At 31.7% G+C, this 12,488-nt stretch overlaps 1 protein-coding gene across 1 annotated transcript in view; it reads left to right on the top strand.

Annotated features, from left to right (window-relative positions):
- Positions 1 to 12,488, top strand: part of LOC123653637 (integrin alpha-PS2) — a 112,545-nt gene that overhangs the window by 63,424 nt on the left and 36,633 nt on the right. Inside the window, exon 3 of the mRNA XM_045589630.1 lies at positions 4,923 to 5,020. Coding sequence (XP_045445586.1) covers positions 4,923 to 5,020 — 98 coding nt within the window. The remainder of the gene's footprint in view (positions 1 to 4,922; positions 5,021 to 12,488) is intronic.

Below are 12,488 nucleotides of genomic sequence, written 5' to 3'. Positions count from 1 at the left end.
ACTAGTGCGTTTGTTAATTTTTTCGTCTACTTACGTTGTATTACTTGTCGATGTAACTGAAGTCGTATTTTTTCGTTTGCGAGCAAATACAATTATAATTATTACTGTAGTTGATCCAGTTATATGCTTGAATCATGATGTTTTATAGCCTAACAAACGTTATTCCTAAACGAAAAACTAGCGTAACATCAAACTTGTTCTAATATAATTATCAAATTTATTTCTGTCACTTGTGAGAGTAGCGAGCAATTTGACAGAATAATAAAAAAAATTACGTTATTAAAAGAAATGTGAAACGGAATTGTCCTTTAATCTTTATACTCCTCATTGGCAATTGACACAGTATGTCAAGTATGGAATGCCATAACTCTTCCACTTAACCGCATCGTAGTGCATAATTGTTAGGTGATGCATTCAGCCTGTAACATCCCTCTGCTGGAGAAGGATTGTAGCCTAATCCACTTTGCTGTTCCACTGCGGTTTGGAGTTGTACAATGAAGATTTTATAATTATGATAATGACACAAAAACGTTTGAGCGTTCATACAAAGTTGTAGACACCCTTCGTTTATTATCCACATCGAATTTCGATTTCCGGTTAAATTTCATGTACCGTAGTGTAAAGTCGTTTAGCTAATAACCGGAGTCGAATTTGGGTGTACAGTTCCGGGGTCTCCAAAAAAAGGGTCGTCCAAAAGAAATGTTCCTACGGTAAAGATTAAGGAAATGGATAATTTCGTTTTCGTAATTTAGTAGTGAGTCACCAGGAAAAAAAACGAAAATGTGGAAATGTTTTGGTCACCCGTGTCAATTTTCCCGTTTCGTGGTAGGTTATCAGTAGTGAACGAAACATATCCGTTTTTTCTTCAGACTTTTTTTTGTATTTTTCACTCGTACCTTTAAGATTATATCTACATATTCGTTCAAACAATTTTCATTTGTTTCAGTATAATTATTAGTGAAAAAATATTTGAATGATATTCGGAAAATAACGAAGGACATCGGTCCTTCTGTAGCTATAGATTCATCGCTTTTTTATATATTTAAAATTTGTATATACATATATAGTAGTAAATACAATTTTAATTACAATAATTAAGTCATATCATTAAAATTTACTTCTTTATGAACTCGTATTTTGTTCTTTAAAATTATTGAAAAGTGCTTGTAATTGAAGTGGTTATGTTAAAATATGGGAGATGTAATGTTATTTCATCGTGTGTTTAATTATTGCTGTACTCCCAAAACTCATCTTAAAATTAATGTCTTAATATAAGAACGAAAGAACGCTATACAGGCTGCCAGAAATTCATTATTATTTTTTGTTACTAGCTTTTGCTTCCGATTGTATTTGATTAATTTTAGAAATTGATAAAAATTATTTAAATAATAATTAACGACCCAGGCACGCAGGATGAAATTCTGTATCGCTATATGGAAATATATCGATCACAAAGACATAGGTCTATAATCAAAAGAAATTTTATATACAAAATACCATCAACTATTTTTAGACACAATTAATTTTAATTATACTCAAACTGGTAACAAAAACGACAAATCTTTAACATAATCCCGTCAGCTATATAGTTAATGACATAAAACAAATCTATTGTAAACAGTTTTTTTGCTTTTTTTAAATAAAACAATAAATATACAAACTTTTTCGTAAACACGATGTAGTCGCGCGACCGTTCTTCCCGTGTACTCTTATAATTTCTTAAGAGAGATAACGACAGCAACAATGAGATCGAGCTATAATTTCCTCCAAGTGCATCGTATAAGGTATTCCATTAAAGTTTCGTGATAAAAATCAACTTTTTTACATGTTCTACACTGCAAGTATAGCGCAGTTACAAGCTATGGATTTTTATTACTTTGACAGAACTATCATTTAATATATTTTAATTTAATATATTTATTAAGAATTTGTTATTAGTACAGTACATTCGTATTTTTATTTAATTTAGGTATAATTTATAATTGACTTTAAAAGGCTTAGGTAGGACTTTTAAAATTGAACAGCACGGCATTTGCAAAAAACATGAGTTAAATTTTAAATTTCGTACAAAAGCTACACTTTTAAGACTCACATGCCCTAACATACAAACGTACTTTTTAATTAGAAGTCATTTTTATCTACAATCTTTACAAATCATTATTAATTTATTGAAAAAAAAAATATCGTTTAGAAAAACTTGATTTGTATATATTTTAACATTTTTACACAACTGTACAACAAAATAACGACAATTAAAAAGCGTTAGACTGCAAGTTCACTGACATTTAATCAATATTTTTTTCATCGATCTATCAAGACCATATTTTTTTTACATTTTGAATATGCATTTGCTCATAGTGCCATTATATCTTAGCTAGCATTGTACGTTCAACCTAAAAGCTTTCGGGTGGCGATGAAAGCAAAAAGGCGAACAAACAAGGGGCGGAGCTAGCGGCATCTTCTGATTTATACAGCACATTGAATTTTATCCACTCCACAACTTACAACCCGTCATTTGTCAGAAGCCATATTTGGGCCACTCGACTATCATGATATCGATACTTTTTTAATATTTATTTTTATTTTATATTCTCGGTTGCTTTATAAGGTTACGATTGTCTGATTCGTTTTTATTTGTTTATTATATTAATATTTATATATTATATTTTAATTTATTTAGTTTCCTTGTTCAATTTATTTATTTGGATGTCCTAATTTTATACAAGTACTAGCTGACCCCACAAACGTTGTTTTGCCATATATGTTTTTAACCCCCCTAATCCACCCCCCACGTTAGGTATGAAAAATAGATGTTGGCCTAATCTCAAACCTACCCGATAAGCACATAAAATTTCATAAAATAGGTCCAGCCGTTTCGCAGGAGTATTGTAACTAACATTGTGACATGAGAATTTTATATATAAGATTTGTATAAATTTTTAATGTTTTCTTTCATGAAGGTGTATTGTTATTGTCTTTTTTAATTTATGCTACGCTTAATGAAATCAAACAGTGTTGATAAATGGCGAAAATCTAATATATAAGATTCTCGTATCGCGGTGTTTGTAGTTAAACGGCTTGACCGATTTTCATGAAATTTCGTGTGCATATCGGGTAGATCTGAGAATCGAACAACATCTATTTTTCATACCCCTAAGTTGTAGGGGGCGGATTAAGGGAGTTAATAAGATATATGGCAAAACAACGTTTGCGGGGTCAGCTAGTTATTATATAAAAAATCAAAGCAGATCAAAGAGATTTCCTGGCCAAAATTCTTCTCCATAACCACCAGTTTTGGCTGACCGTATTCTGTCAGTCATTGTCAGATTTTAGTATAGTATACTAACTCCTTTTATTGAATGAAAGAAGTTCCACAAAAAACAAATGGAATAAAACGTATCGTAAACGTACCTTAAATAATATTACTATGAGTAGATAATGACTAATGTTTTCAATCGATGAAAGTCGAGTAAATATTGAAACTACTTCGTGTTTTCCAAATGAGTCACCGTGTTACAAATATACCTGATGTAGGTGTAAATGTGTTCATAGCTATTAAAACAAAACGACACTGTGCTAGTTGTGTTGAGGTAATGATTTAGATATGAGCTTTTAATGATCAATTGAGTACAAATTACTCGTTAAAAATCGTTTAGTCTGAGTCAGATTGTTACGTAAGATGATGTTGGCGCACTTGGGAATAAGTTTGATTTCTGCTCCAGGGTCGTGTATTCGATTCCCAATCTGAATTTGGATGTAAAATTTATATATGTATGTATTACGTATTTATTTAACAATTATGTATAACATTAAATTAACTCTGTGTTCTTACTTCGCCTACATTAATCCACTCGTATTTACCTATCTTTGTAAATCCTAGGTTTAAAAGACTTCAAAAATCAGGCTCTAATGTTAATATTTGCAATTGTCCGTCAAATATATATTTAGATATTCTTTCCGTCTAGGTAACTGTATACCTACATATTTGTTCGGTATCTATCCGTAATGTTCGAGGGTCGTTAACGTATTAACGATTACCTTCATAACTGTGTAGTGTGTACGTCATACAGCCATATCCTGCTTCCGTTGACTCAGACGATTATGACTTCATTATATAAAAACACTACTTACTGTGTGGCTACGGCACTAAAGAATTTAGCCACCCCCTCTCTTCCCGTGGGTGTCGTAAGAGGCGACTAAGGGATAACAAGGTTCCACAACCATCTTGGAACTTAAGAAGCCGACCGATGGCGGGATAACCATCCAACTGCTGGCTTTGAAATACACAGGCCGAAGACGGGCAGCAGCGTCTTTGGTGCGACAAAGCCAGTACTGCGGTCACCAACCCGCCTGCCCAGCGTGGTGACTATGGGCAAAACACATGAGTTCACGTTATTTTTGACGTAAACTTGTGGAGGCCTATGTCCAGCAGTGGACTGTATAGGCTGTAATGATGATATAAAAACACTATGACTTCAGGTGTGTAATATTACATATTAATATATAAAATTACATGACATAATAACGTATTAGAAGTACGTTCTTTTTTTTTTTAAATTGATACTTTTGATTTAATATTTTTATGTGTTATTTAAGTATAATTGAAAAAAAAAATGTATTTGAAAATATATAAACACAAATGATTAATTATTATGATTTTCTGGGTTTAGTGGAAACGGAACCATCTCTGTATTATCTCTTCTTCCACCTTCCAAACAATGAATGAAATATTTTTCAAGTCCGCAATAGACTAAGGGTGAAAATATTTAAAAAAGTCTAAGGCAGAATCCCAAACTTACTCACATATTAAAAGTCGTTCAAAATTAAAAAAAAAATTAAATGTGCAAAGAAACATTCTTCGTTAAATTTAAATAAAGAACAACGAATTTAGTTGAAACTAATTTGAAGTTTTCGCCCCACAGACAACAACGTGGACACCGCTCACCGACAGATCGATCAGAAATCGAACCAGTGGTTTGGAGCCACACTCACCAGCACTGGCAGAAATGGGCCTATTGTGGTAAGTCTACTTAATTGTATAATATGTAAAAAATTTATATCGCAGGATATGAAGAACATTGTAACTAATGAAACAATGTTTTCTAATTAGACTATCAAAATACTGAGGGGAAAAAGGTATCTTCCAATCTGGGAACCGTGTTTATACGACCACTGACCGATTTTTAAACGAAAAATAATTTCATTGTAATTCAAAATAATCAGATTTCTGTTTAAAAGTATTGTAATTTCGGTTACAAAAATAAAAAATATGTATTACATTGGTCTTCTTTGAATACATTAACATTGTAATAACGAACCATTTTTTTAAATCAAATTTCAACATCACAGAAGTCTGCAATATATATTAAGTTGATATACTACATTATTGGAACTGTTCATACAAAGTTTTTAAACTAAAACAATCGTATTCTTAATCAATGTAACTTGAACAAAAACCGCTGTCCGTTTGATGTATAACAACGTAGTCAAGTTCATACTAAAGAACGCAAAAATTAATAGTAGAACAATTTACTTCAATACGGATGCGGGCTGCGGCATTATTTAACATCTCTTGGCCACTTTTTAAATGCAACAAAATTGTAAAACGCTCTCTTGAAAACTTAACAAAATCAGATACAACGTTCTTCATATCAGGTGTCGATATATAATTCTTATTTTTTAACTATATAACACTTACATGATACACTTTTTTATGATTTAAATTATGTTTTTTGTGAAAAAAATATTATAATAATATACAAGATAAAAGTAGGTATGCAAGGTTTTACTTGTAAAGTATTTTTTTAGTTTACAATAAATACTAGACCCATGGTGTTTTATTTTATTCTGGCATCACAATAATACGGAAATAAAATTTAATTTTATAATTTTGTCATATACCTACTAAGTTTTTGTAATTATTTTCATGATTTAGAAATCTCAAAGGATTAATCTAACAAACGAAATGTTCACGATCCCGTTATTTAGTCATTGTACGTACAAAAATAAAAGATATGAATCTCAACTGTTATAATCGTAACAAACCGCTTTAAACTGGTTATTTATGGTTGAAACTAGATTTTTACTAACACAGATATAATCACAGATTCATAAAACAGTTCTATAACGAACAAGAAACAAATTTATATAATTTTATTTCATTGTTTATTATATAATAAACCTTATATAGTATGAAGACTGAGGATGAGACATTCTAAGTTTATGATGTCTTGTGACCCCATAAACAATGTAATAGTGACCTATAAAGTTTATGGGTCTTGCTGCACCCTTCCTGTTACACCCGACATCGTGAACTGATTGTAGGATGATGGCTTTTAGCCGAAAGTTCAGCTTTCGTATATTTCTCAGCGATAACTTGTCATTTATAGTATTAGAACGATGTATTTACATATTTAATTACTTTTATTTATTAAAGTATTTAATTTTACATAAACTTTTGAATTTAACTAATTTATAATAAAATAAATATTTTACTAATTTATAAGTGTTATAAAATGGATTCGACTTAGCACACTGATATGTAAAGACACAACATCAACTATTTATTTTATTTTATACTAAATCGTCAATTTACTCATGATACCCGCTAGGTTGACAATTTAAGGCTGATGCTTCGCTCCAATTAATGACACGTTTGTAACAAGTCCTACTTTGGCAAAACTTATCAGTCTCTTTATCAGTTAAAGTAGTCATGTGGAAGTATGCAAAGTCATCAGTAGACTTAACGATAACTGACCACAATAAATTTCTTTTATCTTTGTGTATTGTCAGAAATATTTTGAACATTAATTTTAAGTTATTTCTTTTTATCATTTGTTCCTTATTGTACGAGTTTTATATTAATCGCTTCAACCTGTAATATGCCACAGCTGGGCATAGGTCTCTTTCCCCCATGTAGGAGAAGAATCAGAGCTTAACCTACCACTTGATCCAATGCGGGTTGGCCAGTTGCGTTATAGTAATAATACTTGATAAATTAGTATTATCTGTACTAACATTATTAAATTTAGAGTTTGTTTGTTTCAGTGCACTAATCTCAGAAGTTGTTGTTTCTAATTTTAAAATCATTTTTGGCTGTATAATATCTTAGCACGTCTTGTCCTCAAATTGGGTGGAGCCGTGAGACATAGCTAGTTAAATAATAATCATAAACCATTCGCAGAAGTAAAATGACGGTATGCCATTAAAAAAAATAATTAAACATTTCGTTCTCGACAATTTTACGCTTACGCGATTTATAGTTTGCGAAATGACAGCATCGTGACTTTCCACAATTTAATAAATGTCCCTTATCAAGATGTTATTTATCATGTCCACCATTAATTTTCCCCGCGAAAGGCGTTGGTATTTGCAAGTGGGTCAGGAATACAATCATGGGGTTGGCACACCATTAGGTCAGGAGGTTGCTTTTACGATTTGTGGACGGAACTAATCGTGTCATGGGGAAAGGGGTTGGTTAGACGCTCTGGTTGTTTGATGTTATATGGGATTGGTGGGGAATTTAATGGTCAGTGATAGCAGTGTTTTAATGTTTTATTATTGGCAAATGTATTTCGGTATAGTTGGAAAGTTAAAGAGAAAAATAGAAGTTATGATACTAATAATTTACATTAAGTAATATTTTCACAACAATACAAATCGATTGTTGTTTTACAATGAATTTCAAAAAGAGAGTTGTCTTCGCAGACATACACTTTCTGTTTATATACTTTTATTGTTAAATTTTGGTCGATTTTGTTTTTTTCCTTGAATGGAGTCTCCAACGATTGCCTGTTCTCACATTAAATCTTTTTTCCTAATTGCTTCTTTTTTAAATTATTTAAAAAATTTCGAACTGCTGATCGAATCCTTTATTTTGGCGCGAACACAACGTTGAGATTTATTTAGTCGCTATGATTCGAATAGCCGACGACGGCTAGTATTAAAAAGAAAATTTTGTTTTGTGCATACCATAAATACTTTGCGGAATATCTTGTTTACATTCATATTTACTTTAGTTTTAAACCTTGTACAAACCTTAAAAAAGTATCAAGTCGACAACATAATAACAATAAACTTGTCAGATATTATATTCTGTATTGATACATTAATAAAAAAATAAATAAGAATTACAAAATGGCGTCGTTTATTCACAATATGCGAATAACATCGCGTTTAGCTCAGCTTTCAGCTCAATTTTTTTCCTGAGATCTCCAACGAATGCGTTCGCCGAAGCGTACCATACTTGGTTTTTGCGACCACTTAAAGAGGAGACGGAATTTTTATTTAGGTATGCCGAATTAGTGCAAAAACGGTCTCGGCTGACGCGGCAATTTGTTTTGAGTTTTGTTCTGTTTGTTGCAGCGCCGTGTTCTGAATTAGTGATGGATTCTCCGCTATACAGGCTGTTGAGGTGGAGGAATTCCTTAAAACTTTTTTGGTATAATTCTCATTTGGTTGAGTCCTATTTAAAAGTTATATACAAAAAGGAATATGGCTTAGAAGAAACCTAAGTTTTCTTTTTTTTTTTTTTAACAGAGGATCTGGTTTAACGGTGCACGCACTTTATGCTCATCGACTAGTACTATCATTACGTACTGTAGCTGATCTAAAACGTCCTGTTGTACTCTTCTAAACAGAAGAAGGAATTTTTTGACGTTACATAATAAGAACATACCTAATTTGACAGGTTGTCAAGTCGACTAATTTTTTTTATTATCTGTGTAATCCAAATTTCGATGTTTTTTCGAAAGCTAGTGCTTATCCCGTGGTCCCATTTTAATTGATGTTTGTTAAGTATTTTTTTGAGTTATTCCTTATAATGCGAATTAAATGAACTATTTTTTCGTAATTCTACTTAAGTTGTTAGTCAATAAATTCTAAACGTTTAAAATTATATATTGACATTTCGATGAAGTATTTTATACTTTTTTTTTTATAGATTGAAATGGTTGAGACCATAACAGCTACGGAAGTTGTTTAATAGATTAATGATTCTTTATACCGATTGAGTAGTTTATATTATTAGAGGGATGATAAACAATTTAGTGATTGTATTTAAGTAGAAAAACTTAAAAGATAATAATAGTTTTGAGCTTCACTAATAATATTTCAGTTTATATTAGTTTTATATTACATATTAGCTTTGGCTTACGTCTTTGTCTACGCTACATAATTTTTACGCTTCTCGTCAACCTATCGGAGTCCACTGCTCCAACATCCTGGTGTTCCGCAATCCTCATCCAGCCGCCACCGGCATTCTTACGTAGATCGTCTGCACTGTGTTTGCCAACATGCGGTCTACACTCCAGGACACGTCTGCTCCAGCGGAAATTTTTATGCTTAGGTATTCCTTATTAAATGCCTGTATACAAAATTTCACGGCGTTAACTTGACATCGACGAAAAACCTCTTTTTCTTCCTGTTAACCCTTCAAACCATTTTTCGTCATTAAATGTGTTATATGACCGTTACCGATGTATTCACCAAATGTCATCAGAACCAATACAGTGGTTTTGGCGTGAAATCGTAACAGACAGACATTTGTATTGATTTAAATAAAGTTAGATATAAAACCTTTTCAATAAATACATTTTTCTACACAGCCTGTATTTCCTCGGTTACAATATCGTTTAAGATATTTATTGATTTATAATTGCTCCCCTATATGTCGCGGTGTAATGTTTTTGCTCAGGTCTCACGTCGTTTATTTATAATGGACCTGTTGTCGCCCGCGGGTTCGTTCGAGGTTTAATATGAGAAAAATTTAAAAGTGTGGTAACGTTGCGAGGCGACAAGATAATGATTTTTAAAGATCAATGTGATTTCGTGAAGATTCGTGTTTTTAATAAAAAAAATCTTTGATTTTGACACTATATTATTAACACTATTGTTTAGAATTGTTTTTAGTTCAAAACCTGTTTCCAAAATTTAAAAAAAAAAAAAAAAAAAAAAAACTATTCGTTTTACGTGCGAACCTTTCAATATAGATCACGACACAAAAACGGGCTTAACAGGACTTTACTTGTCTACTAACTTCTAAAATGCCAAAAAAAAAAAATAATGTCACGTCAAATAAGTTAAAAGTATATAAAACCTTAAAATAAGAAATGAATTTATGAAAATGTGAAAATGAATTATAAAATGCGCGTATATAATGGCTGATTTCTGTTTTTCATTTTTATTTTTTTATTTTTAATATTATACCTATAAACTTATTTTATAAAATGGTTTTATATTATTATAATTAATAAAATAGTTTGATTGTGCAATGTGTTTTTAGAACAGTACCTGATTACATAATTAGCACAAATATATAATTATTTAACAAAAATATTTAATCTACAAACAGACCAACGCAAGCATTTTGTTACTATGCCTACAGGACCCGATCTAAGCTCTTACTTTGGACGTAATTGTTGGTCGTTTTTATTTGTTGTCTAAGTTATTTTTTGTTATTTTTATTGGTTTGCATTCCCACGCTGTCGGGTGGCGTATAGTCAATCGTTTGCTTGTACATATACTTTTTCTTTAGTGTTATTGTAGGATATAGTTACGTTTTTCGGTGGGATCCAATTCAGCCTGTAACGGAACGTTAAAGTTTTGTTACGTACCGTTAGACCAATTTTGATGACACTATATTACGAGTATATACTTAATGGGTCTTTAGCTTGTTTGAAAAATAAAATTTGACTAAATAGATATAAAGTAATCGGGTTTTGAAATAGATGTCTAGAGATATTGTTCAAGAGTCCTTATTTCCATAAATTCTTACAGTGAGTTTTTAAAATGTTTTTTTTTTATTGCTAATGGATATAATAAATAAATAAATAAATAAATAAATAAATAAATAAGCACCTCAAACTCAATAATTATCAGAACATAATTGTCAATAACGATAATTATCAACAGATCGACGGGATTGACGTTTTATCATACATCTAGAGAACTATAAATATCTATTTGAAATGTATGTGACACAAAAGCCGGTGTTGCCATAAACGGCGTTCGCTTGTAACGCGTCGTTTTACTTGAAAAGAGTAATTTTCCATTCGTATCCGATCATGTATCGGCCATTATTACACTTGCAAATATATTTCCTGCGATAAATCGCTAGATATCGCGATGTCGCTTCATGCTGGTTGCGTGCGCGCACCTACTTACTTCAGACTTGAGAACGCATTGACGTGACAAAAAGGGAATATTCTATTTTTGCTTTTTTTCTTAGAAACTGTTTATTTATTTATTAGTTTTATATGCCACTAGTGTGACAAACAAACGTACAGTGGGAAACGGTTACTCTTATCGAGAAAACCAGAGGCGGATCCACCTTTGTGCACCGGTGGGCATTCCTAAAACCTTTAGCCGAAACATATTTTCCCATGACTCGATTATTTTATGGAATTGTTGTATAGCTGGCCTAAAATAGGTCAGCCGATAAATTTCATTCCTTTTTCTGTTCATTCATGGGGTAGCTTATAAAAATAGCCCGGGGATGCCTACAATACTAAATCAGGTCTGACTTCCTCCAATGATTATATTTCTACACCAAAAATGCGCGGTAAAAAGGAAATAATTAAATTCAAAAGTCGTTTATTCGTCATATACCTAATGATTGTTCAAGAGCGAGTTCGTACTCCGACTAGCAGTTATCGATTTTTGGGTGACTATGTCTACAACCTTTTTTGGGGGCTGGATCCGCCCCTAGAGTTTTATTCAACTTATGCAAGAAATTCTTAGTCTAAACGATCTCTAAGCGTCATCACTTACCTTTATCCTCACTATAATGCAAGAAAGGATATTTCAACGTCAAAGCACGTGTATCGCTGAGGTAACTGAGGTCGGATATAGCTCAAAATCTGGAGCATCCCGATTGGGAAGTACCTTAACCTTACAAAAGATCACAGCTAAATAATGCTGCTTTCAAGCAGTGCTGTGTGTCTGTGGTGGGTAAGGTGACCAGGCTCCTGGGGTATTGGGGATAGGGTTGTATTAAAAAAAATCACATGTAATGCTAAACCTGTCTAGTAGGATTGTGTGTACTATGGTTTAGGCTTTATTTCAAAGCAATCTCTATATGGAGCTCGATTGATTGATGTAGCGATACTTCTCTTCTAAGTATCATTCGTATTGTTTACTTTATACGAGTTTAAAATAAAAATAACTTGGCTTAAGTATTTATAAGAAATATTTGAATTGTCAGTATTTGCATCTCTAAGGGAAAGCTGTAAATTATAGAAGATGTGCAGCGAAAATGAAATTATTTAATTTTCTTGTTATAAATTATTTGTGGTTGATCTCAGATTCAAGTGTTTAGAAATTGTAGAAAACAAATAAAGAAATTATTGATTTATTTTTGATATATTTTAATAAATTAAATGTTACTATTATTTTACTTACGACGAAACCATAAAACCGATTGTTACATCTTATGATTTTAATAAAACCACCATTAAATCCTAAAGGTACATTTAAAAACTACACACTTC

This window comes from Melitaea cinxia, chromosome 5, assembly GCF_905220565.1.
Source record: "Melitaea cinxia chromosome 5, ilMelCinx1.1, whole genome shotgun sequence".
Lineage (NCBI taxonomy): Eukaryota > Metazoa > Arthropoda > Insecta > Lepidoptera > Nymphalidae > Melitaea > Melitaea cinxia.
The sequence above is the reverse complement of the archived record's forward strand: the minus strand, read 5'-3'. Positions and strand labels throughout refer to the sequence as shown.